At 39.8% G+C, this 17,533-nt stretch overlaps 1 protein-coding gene across 3 annotated transcripts in view; it reads right to left on the bottom strand.

Moving 5' to 3' along the window:
* PIK3R1 (phosphoinositide-3-kinase regulatory subunit 1) overlaps positions 1–17,533 on the bottom strand; it is a 55,247-nt gene that overhangs the window by 10,192 nt on the left and 27,522 nt on the right. Inside the window, exons 2-8 of one of the 3 annotated variants that reach the window (XM_086628750.1) lie at positions 16,973–17,065; positions 15,164–15,238; positions 12,154–12,285; positions 11,066–11,267; positions 10,787–10,866; positions 776–878; positions 9–107 (exon numbers count right to left, since the gene is read on the bottom strand). In XM_086628750.1, coding sequence (XP_086484876.1) covers positions 9–107; positions 776–878; positions 10,787–10,866; positions 11,066–11,267; positions 12,154–12,285; positions 15,164–15,238; positions 16,973–17,065 — 784 coding nt within the window. Of the gene's footprint in view, positions 1–8; positions 108–775; positions 879–2,281; positions 2,388–4,454; positions 4,471–10,786; positions 10,867–11,065; positions 11,268–12,153; positions 12,286–15,163; positions 15,239–16,972; positions 17,066–17,533 lie in introns of those variants that run through there. The other 2 variants (XM_009980678.2, XM_009980671.2) reach the window with 2 other exon arrangements.

The raw sequence follows: 17,533 nt of genomic DNA, 5'->3' as shown, positions 1-17,533 counted from the left end.
AATCTTACCTTAGTGTAAGTGTGTAATCCCCATGCATTTTGGTTGAAGCATCTCGTACCAAAAAGGTACCATCAGCGGTGTCTCGAAGCTTCTCATTTACTTCTTCTCTAAAATGAAAGCAAAAGTAACCATTTCAGCTTCTTATCACTCATTTATTCTCTCTCTGCGCTCTATATTCTTCTGTTTTAAAATAACGAGGTTTTATAAGCCTTCTTGATCTCCATGTTAATAAATACAGTTATTTAATAGCTTATTTAACATTGCTGGAGAACAACTGGGATATAAAAATGGTATATCCTATGGCCTCTCACTGCTGGACAAAATTATATTAATGCAAAGGTCTTTCTGCTTGTTCCTACAAGCCTGCACGATTGGAGCAGCTAGTGCTAGTCTAATGTACCTATATATAGTACAGTTAAAAATGGTGCTAATATATTGCACTTGTTAGTCTGGTTGTGCCTACAGTTGAGGTTCTGGATGAAAGACAAGAAGAAAATACCTATTTCTTGGTGTTGTCTTTTCATGCTAGCATTTCATACAGCTGTCTTAAAGTAACAGAACAATCATTTCACATACAACATTCTATGTGACTGCCAGTAACTTTTTAGTCATGTTTGGAAAAAAAACAACTGTAATACATTTGTGTTGAAAAATATCCTAAAAATGGCTCTTAGAACTGTAATTTTCCTATATTTAAGCATAATACATACACACAGAATAGCATAGTAAGAACATAAAGGCAAACATAAGAAATAAATGTCTTGAACTGTTTTACCTTGAGATATCTCCCCAGTACCACTCAGCATCTTGTAATGACATGTTGTTATTCATGCCGTTGTTAGTTACAGTATTAGGTTTGGGTGGCTTAGGAGGCAGTGCTGCAGATGAAAGGGGGCAAAAAAAAAGTTGATTACAACTCATTGAAAACCTGACTATATATTCCTTGAAATTACACATCATACATGAATGAGAAAAAAAAAAAAAAAAAAAAAAGAAAAGTTACAAAATAGAGTTTTCCATCAGTAACAGTCTTTAAAAAGACATTAGAGGAATCAAGATATTTTACTGAAAACAATATAATTCAACAAGAAAGATGTACTGTTTCAAAAAAGTATGTTACTTTTGCACTAATATATTTTAAGCAAAACATAACATCATCCTCATTTCCTGCCCCTGTGAAGAAAGTGAGAAAATTTTTCTGAAGTTTGATTTTACCTCTTCCATTATCTTCAAGTGATTACAAATAATAAAACATGTAAAACTTCTTTTTTTTCCCTTCCTGTAATGATCTTAGAAGAATGTTGCTGCTTCCTCATCTAGGAGCTGAGTAATAAAAGACGCAAACCCACAGCAATACTGTATATTTTAAGAAGAATTGGGTTTTTGTGATCCTCAGCATTCTGTGCGATGATTTGCCAAAAAAAACCCCAACCATTTTAAGAAACCCATCTGTGACCCAAATATCTCTTGTGTTAATCTTAGTATTCTACAGAATAAATCGTGTTCCAAATGCCAGGACTGATTAAAAAACACATCCCCCTTTTCTCAATGTCAAAGCTGCATACATATACCAGTGGGTGCCAGAGAAGATACTGCAGCACTCCTGTGACTTAGTAGCAAGGGGGACTAGATTGGAATCAGAATTAAAAATCAATTCTGCTCTTTTAGTTCTCCAGTAAGTACATTATTCCTTACGAACGTCCCTGTCCTGTATATTATGACCAGTTACAAAAGACGATATTTTAAAAGTTGCAATGAATACCAAGATACAATAATATTTTTATATGATATGAAAAAACTATGCAATATCAGGTACTCAATTAATATTTCCAGATTTTAAAATATCTTTTTTCTCAAACGATCCAAAACAATTATTTGTAATCACTGTTTCAGGAAATAAAAGTGTCACGACAGCATATCCTTTTAGTCACAGTGTGGAACAGAGATTGTAAAGATAATAATAAAAGAAATAAAAATTTTAATGATATAGTAGCAGAATTAGAACTACATCTGACAGAATAATATCAAAGCAGGAACAGGTCAATTCAGTAAAAATTCAATTAAGTAAGCAGACAGGTATTTCTACAGGTTATGATTCTAATTACTATAACCATGCACTAAACCACAATTTAATTCTACTTTATGGAAAAAAAGAAAAAAGAAAAACTATTTGTATCAATGACAAAGTAAAGAAATCCTATATATCCACTAAGAATTTTTTCAGTAACTATTGTAAAGACCAAAATGAATTAAGTCTTCCATAATAAGACTGCAGTTTTACCTGGTGGATCCATTTCTATGTAAAACATCAAGTCTGTGCCACAATTTATATCTGTCTTAGGATATTCTATATCCAGCTCTTCCATATTCCAAACAGTATTGTACATGTGTATGAGTTTCACTGAGTAAGCTCAGATACAAGAAAAGAGTCAGGCTCTCTTTGTAATGGTGTCTTGGAATTCATTTTAAAACCTATAAGGGGCTGCACTGTAACCTATTACATCATAATCCTCAGCCAATCATGTCAAAATAATGTCACCAGACCACTCCTGTTTCATCATTTTGTTCTACATTAATCTTAAAACAATTTCAGTTTCGGAAAGAATCGACATTTAGCAGAACTGCAAAATAAAGCTGGTATTACAAACAAAAGGAGCGAGTGAGCTCTCCTTGCCCGCATTCCCGGCTCATTTTCCTGGCTTTGCAGCATGGTACAGTCCAATCCTGGCAGGATGACAAAAGGCTGATATGCTGCAGCACGTAGCTCTTACACACACACAACACACTCACACACAGAGCAGCTCCCTTTGGAAGTAGGTCAGTTACATTTTCCTGCTCGGATACCTGAAGTTTACCATTCAAAAAGCGTTAAAAGGCTTCTGGACCTACCGTACATATTAAAGATACAGAAGAGAAAAAAGCATGACTCTGTGTGTGCGTGTGCATCCATTACACATCCATTTTACACATACATACATGCAGAGACGTATGTATCTCCACATAATGAAATATGGATTATGTTTTAAAACTGTACACATTTCTATTATTTTAATGGACACACAGGTCTGATATACTTGATATTATTATTAAAAATGCAGAGATGTCTTCCCCCCTTATCACTGTGTAATAAAATACAATTCTGATTGATCTAGACTAAATAATTTTGAAATCTAAAGACCAAATATTGCAATCTTGCATTCAGCAGACTTGCCTAAACTGTGGGAAGAAAGTCAAAACTGAGCAAGATCTTGAAAAGTGATTTTGCTGAACATAAAAAGGCAGCCTGTCAGGATACAACATGATTTAGTCTACCTTTTCACACTGTTTCTCTACCCTGTTCTCGTTGAGATATTTATCAGGTAAATTGTTTTTAAAAGCAAGGGTCACTTGTCAGCATCTCCTTCCTCATTTGACTTTATGTCATCAGTATCCTCCTAACATTTAGAAATATTCCTTCTTTACCCCCACTCCCCCCCCCTCACTGACTGTAACTCTCTCAGACCTCTCGGAAGAAATATGCGCAGAACAGACTTATTAATTCCAGAGCAGAATGCTATGTAAAGCATTGCGAGTGCTTTATACTCGCTATAATCTATGGGGGTAGAAAACCAGATACCAAAAATAACCGCAACAAAGAGTAGCTGTAGCAACTATCTGCGCCTACATCACAGAAATCCTAGTGTGGCTGAAATGTGTTCTATCTCACAAATGCTTATTAAAAAGATTAACACGGTTTATATCCTTCCCAAATATTCCACACACATCGTTCCCCCTGCTCTGTGCCCCTCAGCAGCTTACCCCTTTTAGACAATCATTAACATACATGAACGCTTCTGGAGTACCAACAGCTACCAAAAAAATGCATGCTAGTTTGCTTTATACACCAACAAGCTTAAATTCATTCTGAAGTAGACTGTCCCCTCCCTGTTTAGGTAAACACGCTCCAAAGATTCCTTCCATTTCCAAAATGAAATAGGATACTTAAAATCATCCCAGACACAAGTCCAAACACAGAACTTGGAGGTTTAGCCCACCTGCTACCTAAACAGTTGAGTTGCCAAGGTAATCATTTAAATTAGGTTATAAAGATTTCCTACAAGGACTACATTGCTGCATTTAGGTCTCATGTAGGGTCAGTAACATTTTTTATTCCATTGAATAAAGGCTTTCAGGAAAAACTGCTCCTCCAGGCTTTCACTGGTGGCCAAATTCTGGACTGCCCACACTTGTATAATCAGTTTAGTGCTCAGCTCAGATGAGCTTAGCTTGCAGGCAAGAAAAGATAGGAGGCAGACAGGCAATTCCCCATCCCCTGTATAACCTCGAGAGGTATTGAGGTACTTGACTTTCATTCACCTATCTTAAGACCAAGAAAGCTCTACCTGGTAATCAGTTACAGCAAAACACTTCCACAAGGTGATGAAGAAAACACATAGAAATTAAAAATCACTTACTTTGTAAGTTATGCATCACAAATCGCTCACCCTTGTAATGCAGCCTGAAAATACAATCCAATAACCTGAAAAATTAATCGGTTTCCTCTTACAAAAATCTTGCTTAGAACCCGTCCCAAAAACTCCTTTTACTAGGAAGTTTCTCTGAAGCAATGAAGAAAAAAAAGATTCTGAAAAAGATATTGCTTTGCCTTCCCACCAATGTTCCATAAAAATCCCTAAAAAAGCTGTAACACGCAGTGAGAAAATCCAAGCCTTCTCTCTCCTCTTAACAGCTTAAAGCTGTGCTGTGCTGAAGGTATCCACTTACTGTGGTTCATCATTAAAAAGTGAACCTGACTTTAGTACTGTGGAAAAAAAAAAAAAAAAAAGAAACCACCACCCTCAGTAGCTTGCACGTCTCTCTCAGATAAAGATCTCAGTTTCATGATTAACTTGGGCAGGTTCAAATATTTGCTGAGCCAGGGATTTCAGGTGGGGGAGGGGGAGCCAGATTCAAAGTAAAAGTTGTCATCGGCTAACAAGTGGCCAATGCAAGGCTAACGTTCTCATTCTAGCTAAGTAAATGAGAAGACCATTGTAAGAGGCCTTAAAATAGTCTCTTGTCACTGCCTGTTGAGTGCAGCATTAAAGTGGAGAGAACACCACGAGGAGCCAAATACAGGAAGCGGCTAACTACCTACTGCAGAAAAGAAACAGAATCAAAATCTTCCTTGAAAAGAGCTGCATCTCTCAGACCAGCCCTGTGCAAGCCAAACAGCCTGCTTGCAAGCACAGCATCACCTCTGACACACTCACACTGGATTCCAAATACGGGTGCTGCTTGAAGACCCTTAGCATGATGCTGTGAGGCTTTTTATCCACTTCCTATAAACTGAAAATAGTAGAAAAAACACCTGTCTGTATCCGTGGTGTTTTCCACTACTTCAGGATTGTTCATTTCTCGGACAGGCAGGCAGGAAAATAGAATGTACAGAGAGGAAGCAGTTGGGTCAAACATATTTTCCTTGTCTTACTGTTTGGTAGAGATCAGACTTGCTAAAGGAACACAGCAGCAAATGAAGAGCATGCTCCCCTTTGCCTACAGAGGTTAACTTCTTCCCCAGCTACACTTTTACAAGGAAATAAATTCCAAGTGAAAGGAGAAGCAGACCACAAGATTTAACTCAGAGAAAGAAGAGAGGGGGATTAATGTTTTCTTCCCACTTGTTGGAAAGAGTGAGAACTTCTAGTAGCTGTGTTCCTTGAGATCAGCTTGTGCTCCTTACGGCAGTCAAATGGCTTTGAAAAGTTTTCACCTCCAGAACACTCCACACACCAAAATCCTCCTATGCTACAAAGTATCAAACCCATTCGTACCTCATAATGAAAACCCAAGTATTTCCAGTGCATTTTTGATATTTTACAGTTGATTGGCTTCACCTAAAACAATCCCTTGCATTTCTAGTTTTAGTCTTTCCCTACTTGGACAATTGTCAGTTCTATATATTATTTAAAGCAGCACAGTCGTTAAGATACAGCCTACTTCAAATGGAGATGGTAATCCGTGTTTCTGAACTAATCCAACTTCTGACAGTAACTGATATGCCTCCTATTTACCATTAAAATTACACAAGGTGCTGATGACACTTCTTGGTGTTGGTTTATAGGGCCACAATACAAAACATATTCTCAAAGGAGAAAAGCCAACCCAAACCTGGTTCATTGGATTGTTTATAATTTTAAAAAACACTAGTACCTGCACAGAGATAAAAGATAAGGCTTTGTTCCTAAGTCCAATTTTTTTGGACTGGATTCCAGTGCCTTGTGCAAAAATGAGCTCCTAATCATCCTGCAGAAGGGAATCAAGTGTCTTGTAAAAGAAAAAAATTACTGGCATGCACACACGTGCATTTTCACACAATTGCCCTATCTTAACTTTTATTTAAATTTAAATTTCAAAACCTTGAGTGGTGCTGATCATTGAATCTGTGATTTGTATTTGCAGAAAGTCAGCAGCCTACTATTTTTTGCCGTCATACTCACAGTGTTTTTCTACAAAAAAAAACTTCCTTTTTTTTTTTCCCCTAAAAAATGGTGTAGGAAGCAGGAATAGAACTGATCAGGTTTGACAGGCTTGCACGTGCGTGCCACACAGACTTACACACGAATACACACGCACACGTACTAGTCTGTAAAAAATCCTAACGACGCCGTACGCCTTGTTTCGGTTTTACCGGACACTTTCAGTAAGTAACGAGTAACACCGAGCAGCGACCACCGTCGCCGCCTGCACCACGGGCACGGCGGTGAACGGAGCCACCGCCCGCCCATTCCCGGCGCCCATTCCCGGCGCCCATTCCCGGCGCCCATTCCCGGCGCCCATTCCCGGCGCCCATTCCCGGCGCCCATTCCCGGCGCCCATTCCCGGCGCCCATTCCCGGCGCCCATTCCCGGCGCCCATTCCCGGCGCCCATTCCCGGCGCCCATTCCCGGCGCCCATTCCCGGCGCCCATTCCCGGCGCCCATTCCCTTCGCGGGGGCGCCCTCTGCCGGCCGCGGCGCGGACGCGCAACTTCCCCCGCCGGCTCCCCCCGGTACGGGCTGCGGGCTGCTCGCCCCCGGCCACCCTCGGCCCCGCCGGCGCTCCAGCCGAGCCCGTCAGACGGCGGGGAAAAGTCCTTGACGAGGGACAGCGTTTGCGCCCCCGAGACGCCACCGGCAGAACGGTGGGCTGAGCCCGACCACGGCAGCAGTCCGGGGGAGCTTTGTATCGGATTCCAACGGGAACAGGACCCGCCTTTACACTCGCTCCCCGGCTCTGGCTGTTAGGCTACCACGCTTGCGCAGACTTTGTGCAGCGAAAAGTAGAGCGACCGCATCGTGGCGGTACTGCCAGTACTCTCACCCCATCCCCAGCAGGCGAGCAGTTACCTGTAAGGCAGTCTCATTACCTGACTCGTTCTTAGCTATGACCCTGTGAGTAGGAAAACCTACCTCTTCGTGCTTAAAACGGCAGTATTTCACAGCTTGAGCCCTTATTTAGAAGCCGGGGGAAACAGGAGCAAGCTAGGATAGCTGCTCTAGGCAAAGCAGCTCAAACCAAGCTAGTGCACAGGCCGTTAGCAGCTTCGGTCCATCTGTACCAGACGGCGGCTCCTTCCCGCCCCTGCACGACTGGCTCCTCTGCTCGCCTGCCTGCCATGCCACCAGCTCTCCGCGTCCCCTCGCTCTCCCACCACATCCCCCTTCCTCTTTGCCTTCCTGCAGTGAGACACACCTTACATTTCACACACCTGAAGCCACTCCACACTCCTTAACAATCTCCGATCCTGAGAGGACCCCATCTCCCTGAGCTGCTCCTCAAAATCCCCTCCCAACTTTTCCCATCGCCCCCTGTACGACCTGTTCTCCCAGCTACCAGCTCCAAAGTGACCACGCTGCCCCCAGCATCCACCTGGCCCCAGGGACCTGCATCCAGGGCAGGCCTCCTCCCGACGAGAAAGCCAGGAGCCTTTACAATCCTTGAAAATTAACTTACATGTGCTTTGTTGCTGACTGTAAAATCAGCATTACTCTTCAAATTAAAGCCTGTGTGGCTATTATCAAGTCAGGGTATTAAAACAAGATGCTGAACCACCTAGCTGGCCCACTGAGATCATCTTTTGGCCATCCTACTGATAAACACAAAGGATGAGACAGGAATCAGAAAACCGACCTGGTTACCACTTACTCAAAACACCAACCACTTCTCCAACCTTGCTTCTCCTCCAACATTATTTTGTCTTCACTTCACTACATACAGAGGCACAACAGGTATTTTAACTTTAGTACTGTAACTTTTGTGGAGGGCTAAGCACTATTCTAATTCACAAACTAAAACGCATAGTTTGCTGTTGAACACTGTGACAGAGAAAAAAAAAATCAGTCCAGAGCTGTTCTGCAATTAAAAAAAAAATCAAGCAATGGCCTAGGAGTAACGCTTGGTTTTGTGTTACAGTGTGCAAAGCATCATTCTAGCTAGAAGATGTCCAATTAAAGTGATCAATTTAAGATACTAATTTCAAGGTATATTAAGATATAAGGTCCAACTGCATACTTTCTATCGCTTTGAGGCAAGAAGCATAATTAGTGTGTGGTGCAACGAGAAAAAACTCACAGTTGTGCAAAGAGCTCCTCCCTGTTCAGATCAGTTATCTCAAGACTACACTTAATGTATCTATGTACTGCATAAGATACCACTAAAACTTCAAGCACAGCTTGTTTTAGACAGAATGTTTTTATCCAGACTTAAGAATAACAGAAAAAAAGGAACGGAGAAAGCTATCACTCCAGCCTGGAGAAAAAAGAAAAAAACCTGGCAGCACTGGCTTCCCTGGTATTGCTTAGCTGTCATTACATTATTGTCAACAAGTAAGATTCTTTCTGCTTAAAACCTCTCAACTTCTACACTTTTAAAATTCTATTCTAGATGGTTACTCTCAGAACACTTATGTGACAAAAAACTAAAAAACATTCCACAGCCCAGGATGGACTTGGAAATGTAGAGGGAAGGAGTTCTATTTTCGTAACCGATCATATAGAAAAATCCCAGGAGGACCTTCAAAATAAACTATTGCATCACAAAACACGAATTAATGCAGAATCAACATTAAAAACAAGTGGATGTTAGATTATAATTACTAACGTAGTGTCAAACCCTATAAATCCAATGGTTACAGCCACATTTCTTCAAGCGTCCTAACGATGCTCTCAAGATGACTAGACTCTTTGTCCTCATTAGCAGTTCTAACATCAACACCTTTCACTTTTACACTTTCCTCTTATGAAGCAACTCAGGACGACATGCAACCAACTGATCTCTCAAGTGCAACTTAAGAAACTCTCACTTTGAAACTTACTCTCACCGTTGACTCTACCTTTGTAACATCCCAACCAGTCTCTGGCCATATGAATTTACATGCTCTAAAGCATTTGCAAACATATAATTTCGAAAAATGGCGATTAGCAAACCCTTTAGAATATTAGAGGACTCAATAACATATTTTGCTTTTTAAGGCTCGTGGCAAAGAAAACAGTTATTTAACAATTAGCAGTTATTTGCTGATTCTTAGTAAAATAGGACAAAAAGTCATTAAAAGTTTGGACTCTCCTGGTTGTTAAATAGAATCAGGAAGAAAAATACACAGTGATTCCAGAAATGCCTGCTTAACCATTTTGGCAAAATTGAACAAAATCAAATGGGCATAAACTAGCTGAAAATAGCGCACACTAAATTTAGGGAAAGATTCCTAAGTAATAGAGCTGGCAAGGTTGGAAAAGCCTTCCAATCAATGCAGCAGGAAAAATCTTAGCCATTTAAAATTAATCTTCATTAGTTGATGAAGGGTATTATACAGTGCGCCTACCTGAAATACGAGAAATAAGGCCTTTTTCTGCTGTTTTTTTGCTGTGTTCTAGCTTTTCAAATATTAAGCAGCCTTACAAATCCTAGTGCCATGAATTTTACCTTGTACTCCGCATAGAGAGGCGGGAGAACTACAGCCCCACAACATTCTGTTCACCATCGCCCCACCCTTTGTTCGGATATTCTCTATTAATAATCTGTGTAAGGAATTACTTTAAGCTAACATCTAAAGCCTCTCCCTGTGTTAATAATTCCTTTTGCACACAGTTAGCAACTCTGCCTTGCTCCTACCAAATATTTGATTTAAACGTGGGGATTTTTGTATTAATTAGAGGTGGGTTTTACTGTTTGTTGACTAAATTAAATGCTAACTCACAGAATCAATACAAGTGTAATCTAACTTTCCTGAACCAGGTTTTAATATTTTCCATGTTGTTTATTGAAAAATAAATCTTTTGAGTCTCTGGATTAAAAAACATACACATGTAAATTAAGGGGGAAATCTTACTTTTTTCCCATGATCTCTATGGGGTACAGCAGTTATAAGAAAACTTGCCTGGGAGTAGAGGGCGGGCTAAATAAAATCTCCAGGATTTACACCACCTCCCCCCACACCCGCCCTGTATGATATGCATTCTGTTGGTTTACAGGTCTTAAAAATTCACAAATTCATGTTCACTGTTCACTGAAAAAGAAATGAAAGTCCGAAGGCTGGACGAACTATGAGAACTAAAATGATTTTAATGAAACAGACCATTTCTTACAAAACAAATGTTGCACACCACTACAGAACATACGAACAACTTCTACTTAGTTCTGCAATTATCTACTTTTGCAAGAAGTTTGATTAAAAACAAAACCAACGAGCATTTACTGTATTTAAGTTGAATTCTAATATTTAAGAAAACAATGGTATATAACTTTTTAAATTAAAAGTAGTTTTTACCTGGTACAGGCTGTCTCTCATTCCATTCACTTGTGATTAAAACCTCTAGGATTTTTATATGGTGTTCAACATTATCAGAGCTGCAAGAGATGGATTAGACAGTAAGAACTAGAAAAAATACAAAAGTTTACATTAGGATTAGTCAAAAAGAATTGGAAAAATTTAAAACAATACCCTCCACATTAGAATTAAGATCAGAAAACTTGATTCATTAAATCCCTTTTGTATATAACTAACCCATATTTACAGTACAAAATATAATAAAGATGACCCATGTACCTTGCTATCTGGAATTTGAAAAGCAGAGGGCTGAAAATTTCAGCCAGAGACCTTGCATTCAAGAGATTTTTGCTGGAGGCTTGACAAACTCTGAGGAAATGTTTGAGCAAATACTGGAGCGTGAGCCAATACTGGGGAGGTAAATTTGGAGATCTGATGAGTTTCTTCAGCAACTGAGCATATTCCTCTGAGCTCTGCACTTCTGCAAGCAAACAGATAAAAAGCTCTTGAGACTAGCACAGGAACATTCAACAAGTAAAATGAAACTACATATGACTCCTTTGGAAGCATCAATTTAAAAAAAAAAAACACTAATTCTGTCCTTCATTAATGCCATATGACCTTCTCCTTCTTTTGAATAACGTGAAATGCTCAGGGAAGAGTAAAGAACAAGTATTTAAAAGTCAAATGGAAACAGATACACATTTTGGTAAAAACCACAATGTGTTCAGAGTGTACTGGTAGAAGTCTGTCTTGTGTTTAGCGTCACACATGATTGGGTAATTCTGAGATGCACTAGATAAGTCTCACAGGTGCTGTTCTAACTTTGAAGGTTACCAGCAACAATATCCTGTCCCGAGATATACAACAGAATACTTGGCCCACGTGCTGAAAGCCTATAAGCTGTACTTGTTTGAAATCACCACTGTAGATGATGAATCTTACATGCATGTATTTCTCACTTCATAATCTGCAACTCCCAACGTACCGCAGAACACCATGACCTCTAATACATTTACTTTGTCAGCACTGATAAAAAGTTAAAAATTAGCTTTCTGCATACAGATAAGTCCTTGATTTTTCCCCCTAGTTTTTCTATAGTCATTCTACTTACTGAAATCAAGAGAATAGTATTATCCCTTGTATTTTCCATTATGTTTACCTAAACAGGTAAGCAAACAATGCATGTCTAAAACTGAATTGAAACAGCTTTCATCAAAAGCGAGGAAGGTATGAATCTTTTCGGAGTTGCTGCCACGTTGTGCAGAATGTTCCCTGTTCTGCGGGTGACAGCTGAATCCACTAGATATTCAGAATCCTAATAAAAGATTTTTGGTTTGGCATTTGAAATAATATGATAATCATACCTTGAGCTACAGAAATGATGTCACTGTAAACAGCTGCTGGAATGATGGGATTTGGCAGGTCCAGGAGATACCTCTTGAGAGCATCTGATAAAGTGTGTATATCAAATGTCTCTAAATCCAATGAAGAGGCATCTAAAGGGAAAGAACTTTAGACATTAGAAACTGGAGAAAAAATATACAGGCTCATGATATTAGGGCTTTTTACCAAGCCAAAACTGCTAACTTGTATCTGGTTTACAGGAAATAACTTGTAAGAAAGAACATAAGACACCAAGAAACATCTCTGAGATGGAGAACATATAGTGCTCAACACCATGCCCAGGCCTTTGGCATCTGATGAACCAAATGACTTCCAGAGCTGTGTGTGGCCTTCTGTCATATACAGTGCAGGGCTGAACTCAGAATAACAGTAGTGACTTGCTGCATGTTGGCAATGTTATGGAACATCAGAATATTTTTAACAGGTCTCTGTTTTACCTGTAAATATTTTGTGTAAGAAGTGAGTATTCATCAAGGTTCTGGGCAAATGCAGCTTCCCTACTTGTAGCTACTTCTATTATGACTGGAAGTTCGATTAACAACTTGAGGCTCCAAGTCTGTAAATATTTATGTGAGTCGAAACAAATACACGCATGCAGAACTGGGTGCTTGGTGTTTTATGCAGCTGTTAGGATTTATCTTGTAAAACTTGATATCGTTCCAGGATAACAATGACTTGGGAGTGTCACATAAAGGACTACTTGTTAGCATCACAGCAAGGAATATCAGCAGCAAGAATACAAATAGGAAAATACAAAAATGCTTACTTACTGCAAGCAAGAATCAAGTTAATCTTAAAACATGAAACTCTTGGTGCAGTAAAATCCTAAATGTCTACAAAGATCCACATTTGGTAGAACAATTTAGAGGTATTAATGCTGACCAACTTTCTAGGCTAGCCAAGTCCCCTGTAAAATAACTTCTGAACCTATCAGGCCAGTTTAAACCAAATTCAACAGGGAGGTAGAGGCCTCAGATATATGGTGTGTCTGCATGTACTGTGAAAAAAAGCAGTCGAGAGGGCAGTGAGAACCTTAGCGCTCCTCCACCTCCTTCCTGTTTTTCCCAAAGGAAAGCTTGCAGTATGAGCTCAATTCTTAGCAGACACCAAAGAATTTACATGACAAAAAAGACACTATGAATGGCTAAGATGATAAAAAACTTGCAGTGTGGGTATGAATTCTACAAGAGCAATTATGTCTCAGAGAATCCAACCACAAATTCATAAGAAATAGTCTTCATTAGTTTTGTTGCTCACAGATGTTTTTTATTTCATAAGGCAAGTTAAATCCTGGTTCTTTCAGTGTTGACCCATTCTCTGAGGTATATCCCAAATTACTATAATGAACACATAAGTAAGGATAAGCCTGAGGTACTCTGCAACTCTTTGGGTGTAACGTCATAAATAGACCTGAACTGTTCCATCTGCCGGGCTGGCCAGATGCAAGTTAGCTTTGATTTTGGAGCTAGATAGCACTGTGTTGAAGCTAACAGGCAGTTATCCAATTAATATGAAGAGCATTTTAACCATAAGCAGAACAGCACACTAATGCAGTTCACAACTGCATTAGAGCAAAGCTGACTTTGCTCTCTGAATTAGCACTCTGCTAATTCAAAGACAGTAGGCGGAGGAGATGAGATCTGTCTGTATCCATGTATCAGGACATCCACTGCACTGGCTCTGTACTGGCAGATTCTGATCCTATCTTAAAGAAAACTCAGAAAGATATGCTGTTACTAAAGGGTAAAGTCCTGTTTTCTTTTCTCAAACTTAATTACATCTTAGAGAAGAATACATGTAAACCACAAGTTTTCGATCTCAAGAGATAGAAGAACATTGCAGAGAAGTACAACTTAAGTTTAGAGACTTAAAAAAGGGATTCAGATAAATTAAGAGGTACATTCATATTGGTGTCATAGAAAATCTGGATTTACCTGGATCAAAAAAATATAATCACAATGCTAAAAATATGGCTTAGGCTGCTAGCACCACATACATGTCTCCTGCTGCATGCATATACTTTTCCACTCCCACCACGATCATCAGAGGACAGGATGCTCTTTTCATTTGAAGGAACAGACAATTCATAGTATCATCTCTTGTTCATTTTCTTAATATTTTCAATTACTAAAAATGAAGAGAGCTAATTCAAAGTTTGAGTTTGCTTCCTTCACCCCTTTGGCAACATGGCATGTAACCAGTTTCGCTTTCTAGCCCTTGTATTTCTGTGCTCTTTTATGCAAGTGGAAGCTCACACACCACACTGCATCCCAGCTTGCAAAGCCGTGGTCAAACACTCCTCCTACAATAGCTCCTGAACTCTCATGCTGCAACTGAGTGTTGCCGTGCCAGTACATGCTGGCCTGAAGTCGAAATAAAGAGTACCAAAAAGAGAAGGAAATATATTTTAAGAAACTCAAACGGGTATGTGATGTTAGTGGTGTAGCCGCATTTTACCATTCAAAACTTGTGAACCCAGCCTACTGCAGCAATATTCATTCAATTCTCTCTTTCCCTTCCAGCATCATCTCTGCAGCAGGCAGGGAATGTGCAGCTACTGCCTCTACACCTCCTGGACCAAGAAAATGCACACAGAGAACTGTGTGTAAACAAATGGCCATTTGCTTACAAAACAATAACCTGCAGCTTTACAGGAATAGTAACAAACCACCTTGTTTTCCTCTGTACAGCTAGATTGTCAGTCCTTGAACAATCTAATGACCAAGAAGTTATTAAATTAATTATTCTCGGAAAAAAACAGGCAGCAGAGCCATGAAAAAAAGACAACCTGTAAAAGTGAAAAATACCTTTCATAGTAAGTGTAAACGTTAGAAACCTTTTTTACTTGTATTTTTAAATACATTATTCAGAAGCAGCACATATCTATAAGCTGAGTAGGGGAGCAAAGAAAAGAAGAGCGATCTGACCACAAAATCTGTCTATTGCTTTAAGGAAGAGAACTGTACTTACCACATTCAAGAATTTGTCGTAATTCTGTCGAGCTGCTTGAGCCTTGTGTTCCATACAAGGTTGAGCAATCCAGACCTTCAAAACAAAATCGATGGGATACATTAATATTCTAGTGACTGTTGCCATGACACAACATACTTCTGTTTTCTTCAAGTAAGTACTTACAGTGTAAATTAGCAACATTATCCCACCATCATTCACCTATCACACTACGGAATGTGATTGCTTTTTAAGGCTGTAAGACACCTCTTGTAAGTGTAAGACATGCATGTAAGACACATGCAAACTGCTGGGTCCGCAGAAGTAGCTAGCCAAGGAAGAGCAGAGTTGCCAGCAGTCCCATGTATTCTGTACAACTCTCCACGGGCTGGTTGTAGAAGGCCAGGACGAGGAAACAGATTCATGTACCCCAGGGAAGAAAACAGCTTGCAGGAGCAACAAGGGAGTCAGATCTTCCTTTACCCTCTACATGCCAGCTGGAAACACCAGACCTTTCAGGTGAATGAGAAGTGAGCAATCTGAGCCAGGCCACCCCACAGGAACGGAACAGAGACATGAAAAAAGTTCTCATACATCCTGATTAGCTTTAAAGGTTTAACTGAGACTTCTGAGTCACAAGAATGACTGACCTTTGGCACCCTGTGCAGCCAACAGAGACAGAGAGCCCCTTCCATGGGACAGGGACTATGTGTAGAGCCCATAACCTCAGTGTCTATGTAGGCTGCGTGTCACATAACTGGTGTGAGAGAAAACGACTGTGTGTGTCAAATAATGTTATGTCTGATAATCCACCTGAATAAAAGACACCAATACAGTGTTTTCACATGAACGACACTGTTTACAACTTCCCTACTTCAGAGAAAAATAAAGAAGACACAAGGAAAGAGGCCATACTCAGGGATGCAGAGCACCGACAATTTAACAGTATCAGTGGCATCTCCTGATAGCAGTAGTTGCTTATACAAACTGTTACTAAATACTGGCCCTTCTCATCGATACTAGCAAGCTCCTACTCATTCAGGAAAGGCTTATGCACTCTTCAAGTGTCAGAGCAGCATGTGAGAACTGGTGTCCCCAAGGACAGTAGCCTGAGTCTGACCAGAATACCACTTTTGCTCTTGCTCCCTGGCTGTAAGGCCACTGAATGAGCAGGACTCACGAGCTGCTCCTTACCTCACCAGGACTATGAAGGTGACACCAGAGGAGGAGCCAGGAGGAGAGAAATAGGGCAAAAAAGGTAAGACATAGTAGAAGAAAGAGGAAAGCCTCAAAAGTATGTTGAGACATCAACATGGGAAAGCAGGAGAGAAAAAAACGTAAAAATAACACCGGTTGGCTCAGCATATGGCAGCAATAAAGAATTGGCTCCTGAAGCATAAAAATAGTTCTTGTAACCTTTTCATATTTAATGCTTTTTTTTTTTTTTTTCTCCCTGCTATGGGGCAAAACACTACCTGTTTGGCTGTGTATCCAATTCAATGTTATGACAGTGATTTCCATAACCAACTTAAGGTTCTTATTGGTTAAAAAACCCAAAGTAATACCAAACTCTTCTCCATTACTTTCCAATACTACTCTTATTAGCTGAGTTATTAAATGTCATTTGAGGTAAGCTTTGTTTTTGCTTCTACAATGCAAGTAGCCTCTACTGCACAGAAACCAATGCCTTAAATGAGGTTATTTCATATATGTTGAATAATGTGATGCATTAGCAGCTCTAGAAAGGGGAGATGCAAGTTCTGGATCTGATTCTGCAGTCTTGGCTCACATAAATAACAAAAAACCTCGGTAGCCCATTCTTCGGCCTACCTTTCTTCTCAATTGTCTCCACTATCTTGATAAGAATCGGTGGAGCAATATCAGGAGGTGCAAACTGCTCTGTAAGATCTGGAAGTGAAAAAGCTGTAAAAGAAAAAGAAGAAAAATAAGTCAAGCTATAGTTGAATGCAACTTCTGTTTACGAAAGTTATGACACATAATGCAACCAGTTAATTCTTAAGTACAGAACAAACATCCCACTTGTCAAGCCTAAACGAGAACACTCCACAGGTAATCAGAAAGCTGAACAAAAATGATGACAATTGCATTTTTATAGCATTTTCTTCTAGGGACCTCAGTCAGTCCTCGAATCACTTTACATATTGCCTAGGAAAAGAAAACACAACAAAAGTTTCCCATCTATGGATGGGCAGAAATAAAATGCAAGGAAGAAAAGAAAAAAATATTTTGGTCTGAAACATTTACATCCAGCATGTACCAGACGAGGGAGCTGAACACATCACCACTTGCGAGCTGCTGATCCCCTGGGTAAAACATACCTACAAAGGCCCAAAATAGCAGTAGAAACAAGTATTTCGCACTCACACAAAA

Source organism: Tauraco erythrolophus, chromosome Z, assembly GCF_009769465.1.
Source record: "Tauraco erythrolophus isolate bTauEry1 chromosome Z, bTauEry1.pri, whole genome shotgun sequence".
Classification (NCBI taxonomy): domain Eukaryota; kingdom Metazoa; phylum Chordata; class Aves; order Musophagiformes; family Musophagidae; genus Tauraco; species Tauraco erythrolophus.
This window is presented reverse-complemented; position numbering and strand designations above follow the sequence as displayed.